This window comes from Ornithorhynchus anatinus, chromosome 8 (genome assembly GCF_004115215.2).
Source record: "Ornithorhynchus anatinus isolate Pmale09 chromosome 8, mOrnAna1.pri.v4, whole genome shotgun sequence".
Taxonomy (NCBI): Eukaryota; Metazoa; Chordata; class Mammalia; order Monotremata; family Ornithorhynchidae; genus Ornithorhynchus; species Ornithorhynchus anatinus.
The window spans coordinates 51,083,828-51,099,767 of record NC_041735.1 but is presented as its reverse complement, the minus strand read 5'-3'; the positions used below and the strand labels follow the sequence as shown (position 1 = coordinate 51,099,767).

At 43.6% G+C, this 15,940-nt stretch overlaps 1 protein-coding gene across 2 annotated transcripts in view; it reads right to left on the bottom strand.

Moving 5' to 3' along the window:
- CNOT10 (CCR4-NOT transcription complex subunit 10) overlaps window positions 1-14,700 on the bottom strand; it is a 56,180-nt gene extending 41,480 nt beyond the window's left edge. Inside the window, exons 1-4 of one of the 2 annotated variants that reach the window (XM_029070882.2) lie at window positions 14,401-14,700; window positions 4,191-4,285; window positions 1,770-1,931; window positions 412-562 (exon numbers count right to left, since the gene is read on the bottom strand). In XM_029070882.2, the coding sequence (XP_028926715.1) occupies window positions 412-562; window positions 1,770-1,931; window positions 4,191-4,285; window positions 14,401-14,422 (430 nt within the window). In that variant the 5' untranslated portion in view covers window positions 14,423-14,700. The remainder of the gene's footprint in view (window positions 1-411; window positions 563-1,769; window positions 1,932-4,190; window positions 4,286-14,400) is intronic. The other variant, XM_029070881.2, reaches the window with a different exon arrangement.
- Window positions 14,701-15,940: the final 1,240 nt, after the last annotated feature.

Below are 15,940 nucleotides of genomic sequence, written 5' to 3'. Positions count from 1 at the left end.
TCCAACAGCCCAGGCTCTCTTCCCTTTCTAATTTTCAAAATTCCAGTTCAAGGCAACAAGAGGTGACATCATGAAATCACAAAGTCTCATCTATCAGAAAAGAAAATGGTGGCTTTTCCTGGTTAAAGGGGCCAAAAGAGGAAAAGGGTAGCTCTCCTGGCCTTCATGATTTTAACTAGTCCCAAGTGAACTCTTACAAACTGCTTTTATGTTAATTATGACCTTTTTTTTTTTTTTTAACTCTCCCAAATGTCAGGAAAATGTGGTGCAGTTGGTTCCCTGCCATATCGCTCAAGTTTAGGAGGCCCTGCAATATTTTTCAATAATTTAGCAATATTAATAAATTTAGTATGATAAACCTAATGAATTTTAAAGAAAATACAACATTCTCTGCTTCCATACATAACATACCAAAAGGTTCAATGAACTGGTAAAGTTTCTCTCCAATGGATATAGCTTCAGTGTACTGACGCAGATGATAGAGGATAACAGCTTGATTGTAATACAGCATGCTATTTTCAACATCATCTAAGCCATCCATTTCTTCAACAGCTGAGTGTACCTAAAAAAAAAGCCCAGCAAATAATTCACTTTGATTTACAATTAGAAAAATTTAAAGAAACATCAGAGTTAACAATGGTGAACACCGACGATTCAGCTCTCACCTACTTGTCTCTCTCAACCTGGGAGGGGCAGAGAATACTAAGAGAAGCCACATGGCTTAGTGGAAAGAGCATGGGCTTGAGAGTCAGAGGACATTCTAATCCTTGGCTCCACCACTTGTCTGCTCTGTGACCTTGGGCAAGCCACTTCACTTCTCTGTGCCTCATTTACCTCATCTGTAAAATGGGGATTAAGACTGTGAGCCCCATGTGGGATATGGACTGCAAAATTTGGACCTATTTTTTCTTAATAAAAACAATTCATGGAATTGGGTGAGATTGGAGGCGTTGAGTTCATCTGAAAGGACTTTTTGAAGAGTTTTGACCTGAATCTGGGGTACAGGAAGAAAGAAAAAAAAGAAAAGGACAGGTCAGCAGCTTTGAGAGGAAGAGATTCCATTCATTCAGATCTGGGTCTATTTCACTCAGATGTCATAATTATCCTGAAACAAGGAATAAATTCAGAGATGATGTAAATGCCCACTGTTATAAGTCAGCCTTCCTGTACTAGTCATCATGCTCGAAGCTGCACAAATATGCACAAACCATTTCTTCCAAAACCAGGGTTCGCTATACTTAAACAGGTTCACATTATTGAACAAATGGTTTCCTAGCTTCTCAGCAATATTTTAGCCCAAAATAGTGAAACACTAGTTGAGGCAAATAATAATAATAACGATAATAATAGTGTTTGTGAAGCATAAGTGCCAAGCACCATACTAAGCGCTGGGGTAAATATAAGATTATGAGGTCAGTCACAGCCCTATTCCACAAGGGGGGTTCACAGTCTAAGGAGGGGGAAGAGGTATTTGATTCCCATTTTACAGATGAGGAAAGTGAAGGCCAGAGAAGTGACTTTCCCAAGCTCACACAGTAGACAGGTGAAGCCAGGATTAAAAACTATGTCCTCTAGCAGTCAGGACTGTGCTCTATCCACTACACCATGTTGTTTCCCTAAGAATATTTTTCTATGCTTTAAGATTTTGTATATTTCAAAAATTGTATTTTGGATTTTGTAGTACTAGACTAGAAATAATATTGTCCCTCTCTACCAGGAGTAGCAAAACCTTCAAACATTTTAAGAAGTCCATCCGATTTGCAGTTTACCTGATTTTTCAGTTGATTAAGTGTTTGTCTCAAATTATCCGTGGTTGTTTGGTCACTTTTACAGAATTCTGCTATAGCAATATTCAAAATAATTTTGTAGTCATCTTTGTTTATATCCTGCAGGCAGGCAAGGTGTTGCAGACAAGTATCATAATTTCCAGCCTAAAAATAATACATGGAATGATTACAGGAATTCTTAGTATCAACTTACTCATTAAAATGGCTTTCAAGCAAAATCTGCTAACACAAAAAGGATCAATTCATCTAAATTGCAGAATAAAAATATTAACTTTCCCTGCCCAAAATAAAAACAGTCACTTCAGTTAGGAGGAATATCAATGTTGGAAAAGTCCAAAAAAATATTCAAATCCTATAAGCGTAGCAATCTCCAGAATTCACTTTGTTTTGTCCATGACCTACACTGAATGCAAAAAATCAAAATATATATGACTCCCTAACCCATATAATGCAGAGAAACACATCCTAAAAGGTCAAGTAACATAGCTTAAAATACTAAGCAATAATTAAAAAGTTAAATGCTCTTTTTCTGCTCTATTGGGAGTTATTTTAAAAGTAAAAATAACATATTCACTGCCCACAAACTTACATTCAGAGAGCAACATAAAAGTATTTTCAAAAGTTCTTTCAGATAAACTGAAAGAACAACTGCATAAGCATATATAAGTACAAACATGCCAGAGATGGCTGATAGGTTTGTATGAGTGGGATAACCGGAAGGAATTGTAAAAGGCATGATAGAGGTGGACTTTCGGGAGGGTTCTGAAGAAGGCAGGCTGTGATCTGATGTATATGTGGGGAGGAGAGTGCCAATCCAAGTGTACAGCTTGAGCAACACAACAGAGATGGAAGAGTAGAAAGCAAAATACAGTGGGTGAAGAGAACAGATATACAGGTGGGGTGAGTAGCTGCAGAACCTTGATGTCAACTGTGAATTTTGGTTGGATGCACAGGACAAGGGGAGCCTGTGGAAGGCCTAAGGGGCACAGAGATGTACGTGCCAAGCCACACTTCAGGAAGATGATCCTATCAGCGGCATGTAGTTTAGACTGGATGGGGAAAAGCAAGGAGACCAGTGAGGAAGATAATACAATAGTCTAGTCATGATAAGACTAGAGCTTCTACCAAAATGGTAGCTGTTTGGGAGGACTGAATTTAGGAGATGCCATGTAGGAAGAATGGCAGGATTTGGCAATAGGTTGAATGGGAGAATTAAGAGACAGTCTTAATCCAGTGAGGGTTCCAAGGTAACACCAAGGTTGTGGACTTCTGGGACAGGGAGGATAGTGGTGTTGTTGACTGGGATGGAAAAACTAGGAAGGGAAGTCGAGTAGTTTGGTGTTAGACATATTAAGTTTGAGGTGCTTAAGGTAAATCCAAGTGGAGATGTACTGGAGGCAAGGAGAAATTAGGGCTAGAGAGGTAGATTTGTCCACATAGAAATAGTAGCTAGAGCCATGCAAGTGGATGAGGTCTAAGGAAGTGGGTGTAGAGGGAGGAGAGAACTTGGACAGAATCCTGCATGACACCAAGAGTTAAAGGATGGGAACCAAGTGGTCAGAAAATTAGGAAATTCTTCAGACATGAAGAAAATTTACTTTTGAAAAATAAAGCACAAATTGAATTCTGGCAAATGAATAAAGAATAAAAGGAGTTAGACAAAAGAACAAAATAACCAAATGAATCATCATTAGTAATAACCAAGCTACTTTAAGCCTAATGTTATATTGGAACCTGAGGGAAATTACAAAAAATAAGACAAGCTCTTTGTCCTAGAGGAGTTTACAATATAAGGGGAAAGCGGAGTAGGGGTGGTTACTAGACATGCACATAAACCCAAAATAGAGTATTAAATAAAACTATAAGAGCTAGAGGGCAAAATATAAGTAGAAATTCCATGTACATATTCACGTGATTTATAAAAACTATTTGAGCTGTGGTACTCTATTGGAGGCTTGATCTGAGTGTGGGACAAGGGAGTGTATGTGGGGGCTGAGGGCTGGGAGGAGGAGTTTTCATTTAATTTTCTTAAGAAACATTATACAAACAAGCCTTGTTGGAACCTCCAGAGTTTGGAAGTATGCCTTAATATGTGCTCATTTTATTACACCCCCATCTCAAATCATCAAGATTTATGAAGGAAGTCAAACTGTATTTACTGAGCACTTACTTTGTGCAAAACACTGTACCAAGTGTTTGGGATAATACAAGAGACACATTCCCTACCCACAGTGAGACTACTGAATGCTCATAATTTTATTAGTCAACCAATTTCTTGGCAGCTTTGATCTTGTGGTGATACAGAACCAGGCCTGCAAATAAAATACTGTTTAATCAACAAAAAGGTTCTTCAACCTGACAGAATCTTGAACAACAACAGATTAATAAGAACTAATTTCTTACTGTGAAAGCTTGCAGGGCATTATTTGATAACTCCTTTTCTTGATCTGTAATCCCTGAGGAGGAACCCGTTCCTTCATGTTTCTCTGTTCCTTGATCTGAAAAAACGAAAATACTTTGTGTTAGGAAAAAAAAGGATTCCAGGTTTTCCCCTCCATGGACAGACTCCTATGTCCCTCCCCAGAACACTCTTCTTTATTTAGTCTAACTCTAAAAAACTAATGCTGTTACCCAGTAGAAAATTTCTGCCCTACTAATGAAATAAACGTAATCTTCCTTTGATGCTTAGTAGTTGACTACATTAACATTTTGGTTTTGAACCGTATCTTTTCCTAACGAATTCACGGTATCAGCATTTCTGCTAAAAAGGTTAAGACGTTAAATTGGGATTGCTATTTGGCAACTAAGTATGAATAGAGGGCTTCGGTAATCCACAATTACATCTGATCTTAAATCTGAAGATTAAATGTGTTCATTACTCAGAAAGTAGCAGGCATGTGTCTTAATCTTAGCTAATCACTTAAATCTCAGTTGCCTAGTGATGGCACATACCCTGAAATGTATTAAAATGAGTAAAACCAATATGTTTCCATTTCCCATTATCCCTTTCACCCACCCAATTGGCTTCCAGTACTCCACCTGACACAAAAACTCCCTAAATACTAAAGAAATTTAGTATCACTTTTCACCCTATTCTTTTTCAAAGTTAGTTATGTTGAAGACATAATGAAAATATATATTTCATAACAAAATGAAAATAAAATTTAGAGAATATTAATGAAAACCTAAAACTACTCCAAATGTACTATACTTAACCCAATACCTATTAACCTGCTTAGTACAGTGCAAGCACTTAGTAAAATGCTCTGCACACAGTAAGCACTCAATAAATTCGATTGATTGATTGACCCTACTACTGTGAAATGGGAATCGAAGCTGCTAGTAAATTTAAAACAGAAACCTGCAGCAATTGTGCTGTTTCACCCTTTGTAAAACTGCTTCTTCTTTTGTATTGGTCTTAGCTCCTTGGTGTTAACCTATATTTTGTTTTAGTGATTGCCCAAGAGAATGTTATCCATCCCGTTTTCTTCTCCATGGAATTTTCTCTCTGGAATTTTGAGGCTTAATGTCAGATAGGTGATAAGAATCTAAACTGCTCTCTTTCAAAACAAGCCTCTTGTTTTATTTTTATAAGTTCCAAATGCTTTGTTTGTAAATTATACAATGCCTCTAAATCATGATATCATAATTTTTAAAACATGACCCTATTTGATCCCACAAATACAAAACAATTTTATGTTGGCTTTTTGAGCAGAAACAGATGAATTATGATAATTCAATCTTTAAGTTTATCATTCACCTACTCTATACTGGATAAAAAATAGTCAATCATTTCTGCTATAACTCACTAGTTACGTCCTTGAAGAACTTTGTGTTATGTGAAAACTGCAGTAGAGTAACCACGGATTCAGTATTCATTAATGGGGCAAAAGGTAGATGGCTTGAATCCACCCCTATAATTAGCATTTTTCCATTCCAATTCCTATATTACTAAGTCCACAATTAGCAAAATATTTTACCCCCGCCACTCTTTTTTTTTTACTGAATTCTGTGAAGTTGCAAAAATACAGAAATGCAAGAGTGCTTTTTTAAATGGCATTTGTTAAACATTTACTATGTGACGATGATGGTATTTGTTAAGCACTTACTATATGCTTGGAACTGTACTTAGTATTGGGGTGGATTCAAGCAAATCGGATTGGACACAGTCCCTGTCCCATGTGGGGCTCACAGTTTCAATCCCCATTTTACAGATGAGGTAACTGAGGCATGGAAAAGTTAAAGTGAGTTGCCCAAGGTCACACAGCAGACAAGTTGTGAAGCTGGAGAACCCAGGTCCTTCTGAATTCCAGGCCTGTGTTCTGTCCACTAGACCATGCGGCTTCTCTAAGAGTGAGATTAGATTTAGGAAGGAGACTAGGAAACAGAGAAATAGCATGGACTAGCAGAAAAAGCACGGGCCTGAAAGTCAGAGAACCTGGGTTCTAATCCTGGCTCCATCCTGCTGTTGACCTTGGGCAAGTCACTTAATTTCTCTGTGCCTCATTTACCTCATCTGTAAAATGGGGATTGAAACCGTGACCCCGCATGGAAAATGGACTGTGTCAAACCTGGATTAGCTTCCACCTGGCACAGCACTTAGTACAGTGCCTGGCCTACAGTAAATATTTAATACCATTAAAAAAAGCCTCTTGTATTTCGTTTTTTTTGCAACTTCACAGAATGCAGTAAAAAAAAAAAATGTGTGGCCCTATGTACAGTGGCAGACATAGTATGCACTTTTAAAGATGTTAAATAAAATACAAAGCTGAAGCAGCATAACATCCTGACTGATGCCATGTGTTAGTGCACAATCTTATTTTCCAACACCAAGTCTACTTCCTTCAACTTGAAGATTACATTATAATCTTGGGGAGGGGAGAATGCTATATGCAAACTGTGCAATAAAAAAATAGGACATAGCAGAATTGCTGCTGAGAAACAATATGGCCAAGTGGATGGAGCACAGGCCTGGGAGTTAAAAGGACCTGTGTTCTAATCCCAGTTCCGCCACTTGTCTCCTGTGTGACCTTGGCAAAGTCATTTATCAAGCAGCGTGGCTCAGTGGAAAGAGCACGGGCTTTGGAGTCAGGGCTCATGAGTTCAAATCCCAGCTCTGCCACTTGTCAGCTGTGTGACTGTGGGCAAGTCACTTCACTTCTCTGGACCTCAGTTCCCTCATCTGTAAAATGGGGATGAAGACTGTGAGCCCCATGTGGGACAACCTGATTCCCCTGTGTCTACCCCAGCGCTTAGAACAGTGCTCTGCACGTAGTAAACGCTTAACAAATACCAACATTACTTACCTCAATAGTGGATAACTTAGTTACCTCATCTGTAAAATGGGGACTTAGACTATGAGCCCATGCAGGATATGGACTGTGTTCAACCTGAGCGTGGCTCAGTGGAAAGAGCCCGGGCTTGGGAGTCAGAGGTCATGGGTTCAAATCCCGGCTCTGCCACTTGTCAGCTATGTGACTGTGGGCAAGTCACTTCACTGTGCCTCAGTTACCTCATTTGTAAAACGGGGATTAAGACTGTGAGCCCCACGTGGGACAACCTGATTCCCGTGTCTACCCCAGCGCTTAGAACAATGCTCGGCACATAGTAAGCACTTAACAAATACCAACATTATTAACCCAGCACTTAGTCCAGTCCCTGGCACATAGTAAGCGCTTAAATACCATTTTAAAAATTAAGTAAAAATTAATAAAAAAGAGATTATGCTTTTGCAGATGACAAGATTCTATTGTTTTTCCAAGCGTTTGCCTTTCAAAACTCACCAGCAGCAGAGTTTTTCCAACCCTACCCACATTTTCCAAAGTTAAAACTAGTGAATCAGAGATTTTCCATATTTTATTGAAATAATTTTATTATAGCATGATTTCTTTTAAGACTAGCTTAATTACTTTCAGGCTCTAGACCCCTTGTTTCTTTACTAATTGCATGGCTGTTTTAACATAGTTTCTGGGAAATCTAGCCTCACTAAATATACTAATTGGACAGCACTACTTGGAAAAGTATCACCCAAAGTTCGTCATAGTCCCTGATGGTAGTTTTTTATTCAAGCATTAATTCCTGTCGATAAAATTTACTAAGTATTACCTCACTATGGTCCTCTTTTAGCTCATTATCCATCTTTTAGCTCATTAGGGACAGGAACTATGTCCATTATATTGTTGTGTTGTACTCATCCTGGCTCTTAGTACAGTGCTCTGCACACAGTAAGCACTCAATACATACAACTGATCTTTTCTTCTTTCAGTCCAACTTCAAATATAAGACATTTTGTGGCCCTGCTACATCCTCAAAACAAAATTACACTAAAATCCAAAGGTACTGCATTGCCTAAACTGACTCCAAATGATCATCTTTATATACTTTGATAGAATTAGGTATTACTCACTACAGGGCCTTGATTTCCACCTCTGTGCTCTCTCCCAGTTTTCAATACAGTGGTCTAAACGGGACTTCCTGTGTCTTAGGTGGTGACTTTTGTGTGGGATAATCTGATTAATCGGCATCTATCTCCATGCTTAGGCAAGTGCTTGGCACAGAATAAGAACTTAAATACCACAGTTATAATTAGGAGGAGGATATTTATGGGCAAAGCCTCCATCCTTCAGAACCTCTTGTAAGCAATGAGCTGCCCTGAAGCTCACAGTCCTCTAAGGATACTCCTGATTCTGAGGTGAGCAGAAATTGTTCTACAGCCTGCTGGGTCCCTGGGAAACAGTACACAGATGACAGTAACTCCAGAAACAAGTTCCAAGACTTTTCCAGTTTAGGCTAGCTTCTGGTTTGGGGCACACTGGTACTGAATCATGACCAGAACTGGATTTGACCAGTCTGGCCTGGGCAAGGGCCATGACTGGGTTATTCTTGTACTTTTAAAATTCTTAAGAATAGTTTAGAGTATAAATATAAGAATGGCCGGTGATCCTTTTTGAGTTTATTTCACCCTTTTTAACATTTATTCTATTGTATTGTACTCTCCCAAGTACTTAGTACAGTGCTCTGCACATAGTAAGCGCTCCATAAAGACTACTGACCATTTATCTTCACTTTAGATACCTCCTTCTTTTCATCCTCTCAGTTTAATTAGCTCCTTCAGATTTCTTTCTATTTTTTGCTTCAACTCACCCCCACGGGCCATACCGAAACAGAACTGAGAGCATGACATTTTCTTTCCTCTCCTTTTGAAATGAAAAAATGTATATCTTAAGAATCTTGCAGGGTCCCCCAGATGACATATGGACAGAGCTGTGTTTGCCAATGTCATAACTACTATAGCTTTAAAGGAGGAGGCTGATTTGCATTACCACTAACGCCCGTACCTGAATTGTTCAGGTGCATTCATAGCTACTGGCCAGAAAGCAAGTATTCTTACAAGTGCGACATCAGCAGCAACCTTGGCTTTCATCTATCCAATCGTATTTACTGAGCGCTTACTGTGTGCAGAGCACTGTACTAAGCACTTAGGAGAGTACAATATAATAATAAACAGATACATTCCCTGGCCACAATGAGCTTATGGACTAAAGGGGGAGACAGACATTACCATAAATAAATAAATTACAGATATGTACATGTGTGCTGTGGGGCTGGGAGGGGGGTGAATAAAGGGAGCAAGTCAGGATGACGCAGAAAGGAGTGGGAGAAAAGGAAAGGAGGGCTTAGTCAGGGAAGGCCTCTTGAAGGAGTTGTGCCTTCAATACGGCTTTGAGGCAGGGGGACAGAGTAACTGTCTGTCAGATTTGAGGAGGGAGAGTATTCCAGGCCAGAGGCAGGACGGGGATGAGAAGTCGGTGGGGAGATAGATAAGATCAAGGTACAGTGAGGAGGTTAGCATTAGCGGAGCCAAGTTCATTCATTCATTCATTCATTCAATAGTATTTATTGAGCGCTTACTATGTGCAGAGCACTGTACTAAGCGCTTAGGATGAACAAGTCGGCAACAGATAGAGACAGTCGCTGCCGTTTGACGGGCTTACAGTCTAATTGGGGGAGACGGACAGACAAGAACAATGGCAATAAATGGAGTCAAGGGGATGAACATCTCGTAAAAACAATGGCAACTAAATAGAATCAAGGCGATGTACAATTCATTAACAAAATAAATAGGGTAACGAAAATATAGACAGTTGAGCGGACGAGTACAGTGCTGTGGGGATGGGAAGGGAGAGGGGGAGGAGCAGAGGGAAAAGGGGAAAAAGAGGGTTAAGCTGCGGAGAGGTAAAGGGGGGATGGCAGAGGGAGTAGAGGGAGAAGAGGAGCTCAGTCTGGGAACGCCTCTTGGAGGAGGTCAGTTTTAAGTAGGGTTTTGAAGAGGGAAAGAGAATCAGTTTGGCGGAGATGAGGAGGGAGGGCGTTCCGGGACCGCGGGAGGACGTGACCCGGGGGTCGACGGCGGGATGGGCGAGACCGAGGGACGGTGAGGAGGCGGGCGGCGGAGGAGCGGAGCGTGCGGGGTGGGCGGTAGAAAGAGAGAAGGGAGGAGAGGTAGGAAGGGGCAAGGTGATGGAGAGCCTTGAAGCCTAGAGTGAGGAGTTTTTGTTTGGAGCGGAGGTCGATAGGCAACCACTGGAGTTGTTTAAGAAGGGGAGTGACATGCCCAGATCGTTTCTGCAGGAAGATGAGCCGGGCAGCGGAGTGAAGGATAGACCGGAGCGGGGCGAGAGAGGAGGAAGGGAGGTCAGAGAGAAGGCTGACACGGTAGTCTAGCCGGGATATAACGAGAGCCCGTAACAATAAGGTAGCCGTCTGGGTGGAGAGGAAAGGGCGGATCTTGGCGATATCGTAGAGGTGAAACCGGCAGGTCTCGGTAACGGATAGGATGCGTGGGGTGAACGAGAGAGACGAGTCAAGGATGACACCGAGATCGCGGGCCCGAGAGACGGGAAGGATGGTCGTGCCATCCACGGTGATAGAGAAGTCTGGGAGAGGACCTGGTTTGGGAGGGAAGATGAGGAGCTCAGTCTCGCTCATGTTGAGTTTTAGGTGGCGGGCCGACATCCAGGTGGAGACGTCCCGGAGGCAGGAGGAGATGCGAGCCTGAAGGGAGGGGGAGAGGACAGGGGCGGAGATGTAGATCTGCGTGTCATCTGCGTAGAGATGGTAGTCAAAGCCGTGAGAGCGGATGAGTTCACCGAGGGAGTGAGTGTAAATGGAGAACAGAAGAGGGCCAAGAACTGACCCTTGAGGAACTCCAACAGTTAAAGGATGGGAGGGGGAGGAGGCTCCAGCGAAGGAGACCGAGAATGATCGGCCAGAGAGGTAAGAGGAGAACCAGGAGAGGACAGAGTCCGTGAAGCCAAGGTGAGATAAGGTATGGAGGAGGAGGGGATGGTCGACAGTGTCAAAGGCAGCAGAGAGGTCAAGGAGGATTAGAATGGAGTAGGAGCCATTGGATTTGACAAGAAGGAGGTCATGGGTGACCTTAGTGTGCAGGGTGGGTTGAAGTAGGAGAACCTTGGCTTACTACAAGGCTACAGTGAGGTAGACAGTCTGAGATGAAGAGGAAAAGCAGCGTGGCCTCATTGATAAAGCACCAGCCTAATCCCACCTCCACCACTTGCCTGCTGTGTGACCTTGGGCAAGTCACGCCTCTTCTCTGTGCCTCAGTTTCCTCAATTGCAAAATGGGTATTCAATAACTGTTCTCCCTGCTGCTTAATGCAGTAAGCAGTAAGTAGTGCAGTTAAGTGCACACAGTAAGCACTCAATAAATACAATTGAAAGAATGAATGCTTAGACTGTGAGGCCCATGTAGGACAGGGATTGTGTCTGATCTGATTAACCTGTATCCACCCCAGTGCTTAGAACAGTATTTGACACATAAATACGAGAACAGTGGTAACATGACACGAATTCCATAAAAAAGGGTGAGGTGAGAAGGTTAAAGTTGGTATTCGAAAACACTTTCAATCCACGAATAATCCACCAACCACTAAAAGATTTCCACCAACAGACTATTAGCATTAATGAAAGTGTTCAAGGCAATTATTCAAGAACTATTTGCCATTGACTGTGCACTTAAACAAAACGACATGCTGATTTTTATTATCCCTTTTTGCAAGACAGAATTTAGGTAGAAATTTGTCTACCTAGATAGCATGCTATCCAGTGATGCCGATACACAAAGTAATAAATGGTAATCAAGACAGCTTGTCATTCAATACTATTTACTGAGCACTTACTGGGTGCAAAGCACTGTACTAAGCGCTTGGAAGAGTACAATACAACAACAAACACATTCTCTGCCCTCAACCAGCTCACAGTCTAGCTCATAGTTTGTCTTTAGGCAAACTAACAAAATTTTGCAACGTCTGGAAACTAAGCCTGATACCAAACTGAAAATGTTTAAAGTTACGATTATGTCCAATAAATCAATTATATTTGAGCGCTGTGTGCAGAGCACTGTACTGAGCACTTGGGAGAGTAGAGTATAACAGGGTTGTTGTTTACAATCCCTGCCCAAACTCTCCTACATGGCTTGACAAGAGGTAATCAGCACTGGGAAGCTGTGTGGCCTAGTGAACAGAGCATGAGCCTAGGAGTCAGAAGGACCTGGGTTCTAATTCCAGCTGTCACTCGCCTACTGTGTGACCTTGGGTAAGTTACTTCACTATTCGGTGCCTCAGTTCCTTCATCTGCATAGTAGGAATTAAGACTATGAGCCCCATGTGGGACATGGACTGTTCCCAACCTGATCATCTTTTATCTGCTCCAGTGTTTAATACAGAGTCTGGCATATAGTAAATACTTAAAACACCTTAAAAAAAAATCAGGAGAGGGATTATTCTACTTGAGCCGGGAAGCCAAAAAATGAGATTTGAAAATGAGCAACAGGTGCACCAGCTGCTGTCAAAACACAGTCTTTTTAGGCACATAAAACAGCCTTGTGTTACATGTAAATTTATTATCCCACATGGGTAGGCTCTCATCGTCAACAGCCTCATATTCAAATATGATCAGCATGCACAACGGACAAAGATATGTACTCTCCCAAATGCTTAGTACAGTGCTCTGCACACAGTAAGCGCTCAATACAGTTGATTGATATGCACAAATTCACATACCTATTGTCCATCAATTTCTCCAAAGAAATCTTGATTTTGTGAAACCCCACTAAGATTCTTATTGGCCCGAGTCTGATTGGCTTCTATCGTATCTACCCCAGTGCTCAGCACAACACTCCAACCCCACATTTATTAACAGCTTGAAATGCCTAAGTCATTAGGCACTTAGCTTCCGCAATGACATAATTGTGAGATGACTTATGAGCAGGAACAAAGATTGTGGCTGCTTGTGAGGCACAAGAGGAGGGAGTGGGTCTGAGATTTGTGCAAGGTAGGACTAAATCCTTGAAAACTGATTTTCGTTAAGCATTTAACGAATAGCGTAATTATTATTTCTAATTGCGCTCCCCCCCCGAGAGTTGACCTTATTATTAAGCGCTGAACCAATAGGGTAATTATTATTATTTCCTAATTGCATCCCCCCCAGAGTTGACCCTTGGGGGTGGGAGAGGACACCTCTCCTCAGCAGTGCTCAGCACACAGTAAGCACTTAAGAGATACCAACATTATTATTATTAAGCGCTTAACGAATAGGGTAATTATTATTATTTCCTAATTCTGACCCCCCAGAGTTGACCCTCGGGGTGGGGGAGGAAACCTCTCCTCAGCAGTGCTCAGCACACAGTAAGCGCTTAACAGATACCAACATTATATTAAACGCTTAATGAATAGGGTAATTATTATTATTTCCTAATTCTGACCCCCCCAGAGTTGACCCTCGGGGTGGGGGAGGAAACCTCTCCTCAGCAGTGCTCAGCACACAGTAAGCACTTAAGAGATACCAACATTATTATTATTAAGCGCTTAACGAATAGGGTAATTATTATTATTTCCTAATTCTGACCCCCCCGAGTTGACCCTTGGAGGTGGGGGAGGAAGCCTCTCCTCAGCAGTACTCAGCACACTGTAAGCGCTTAACAGATACCAACATTATTATATTAAACGCTTAATGAATAGGGTAATTATTATTATTTCCTAATTCTGACCCCCCAGAGTTGACCCTCGGGGTGGGGGAGGAAGCCTCTCCTCAGCAGTGCTCAGCACACAGTAAGCGCTTAACAGATACCAACATTATTATATTAAACGCTTAATGAATTGGGTAATTATTATTTTTTCCTAATTCTGCCCCCCCCCCCCAGAGTTGACCCTCGGAGGTGGGGGAGGAAGCCTCTCCTCAGGAGTGCTCAGCACACAGTAAGCGCTTAACAGATACCAACATTATTATTATTAAGCGCTTAACGAATAGCGTATTGTTAGTTCTAATTGCGGCCCCCCCCAGAGTTGGCATTATTAAGCGCTGAATGAAAGGGTAATTATTATTTCCTAATTTTGCCCCCCCCAGAGCTGACCCTGGAGGTTGGGGGAGAGGAAGCCCCTCCTGAGGAGGCCGAAGCACGGCGGCAGGATCCCGCTCTCGGCCCGGATCCCTCCGCCGGGGGGGGGGGGTGAAGAAGAAGGGCGGAAGGAGCCTGGAGAGAGGAAGGGGATGCAAGGGGGGGCAAAGGGGACCCCGGGGGGAGGTCGCTGCCTCACCTGCGGCCTTGTCCGCTGCCATTTTCGCCCCCTCCGTTCTTCTCCGCGCGCAGGTCTCTCCGCCCGAAAGAGGAAGCGGACTTTTTTTCGTGTGTGTGTGGATGCGTGTGGAGCCCAGCGCTGTCCGGGGCCCTTCTTTACTTCGTCCGAGCGCAGAGGCGGGAACGGAGCGAAGGGGGGGAGAAAGGGAAGCGAGGATCAGCAGCCGCCGGCTCCTCCCGCGGGATTATTTCTTCTCTGCCGGCGCTACTCGCCGCTTCCCGCCATGCACCGCTTCCACACACACCCCCCCCCCACACACACACACTACTTCCGGGGGCCTCGCGGCAGGGAGGCGCGCGTGGGAACGGCGGGTGAGGCCACGCCCTCCTCGCGCCACCCCGCTCGCGCCACCCCGCCTCCGGCGCGCGCCGGTCTCTCCCCATTCCCTCGCAGGGTGGGGCTGCGCGCATGCGCGCCCGCCCCGCCGAAGCAGCGGCTCTTGCAGGAGCGGGCGCCGTTGGCTCCCGTGGCTCCTGCCGAAGGTCTCCACGCGCCCCCTCCTTTCGCTGGGATTCAACGGTCCGAGGGTCGCAGGGAGAAGGGAATTACACTTGTGCTACTGATCTTTGCAGCGTGGCTCCGTGGCAAGGGCCTGGGCTGGGGAGTCAGGGGTCATGGGTTCGAATCCCGACCCTGCCACTTCATGTTGGTATTTGTTAAGCGCTTCCTAGGTGCCGAGCACTGTTCTAAGCGCTGGGGGAGACACAAGGGAAGCAGGTTGTCCCACGTGGGGCTCACAGCCTTCATCCCCATTTTACAGATGAGGGAACTGAGGCCCAGAGAAGTGAAGTGACTGGCCCACAGTCACACGGCTCACCAGTGGCAGAGCTGGGATTCGAACTCATGACCTCTGACTCCAAAGCCCTTGCTCTTTCCACGGAGCCAGGACACTGGTCAGCTGTGTGACTGTGGGCAAGTCACTTCACTTCTCTGGGCCTCAGTGACCTCATCTGTAAAATGGGGATTGACTGTGAGCCTCACGTGGGACAACCTGATGACCCTGGATCTCCCCCTGCGCTTAGAACAGTGCTCTGCACATAGTAAGCGCTTAACAAATACCAACATTATTATTATTTGCATCCCATCGTCGCCATGGGGCTGAATCTCTCGACTGTAAGGGGCAAGAGAAGCAGCGGGGCTCAGTGGAAAGAGCACGGGCTTGGAAGTCAGAGGTCATGGGTTCGAATCCCTGCTCTGCCACTTGTCAGCTGTGGGACTGTGGGCAAGTCACTTCACTTCCCTGGGCCTCAGTGACCTCATCTGGAAAATGGGGATGAAGACTGGGAGCCTCACGTGGGACAGCCTGATGACCCTGGATCTCCCCCAGCGCTTAGAACAGTGCTCTGCACATAGTAAGTGCTTAACAAATGCCAACATTATTAATTGACTACCTATGGAAAATGAGCTGCTGATAATGATTGCTAACTGCGTTATTCAGTAGTATTTCTTGAGAGCGTTTACTAGGCGCAGAGCCCTGTACTAAGCGTTTGGAGCGTTA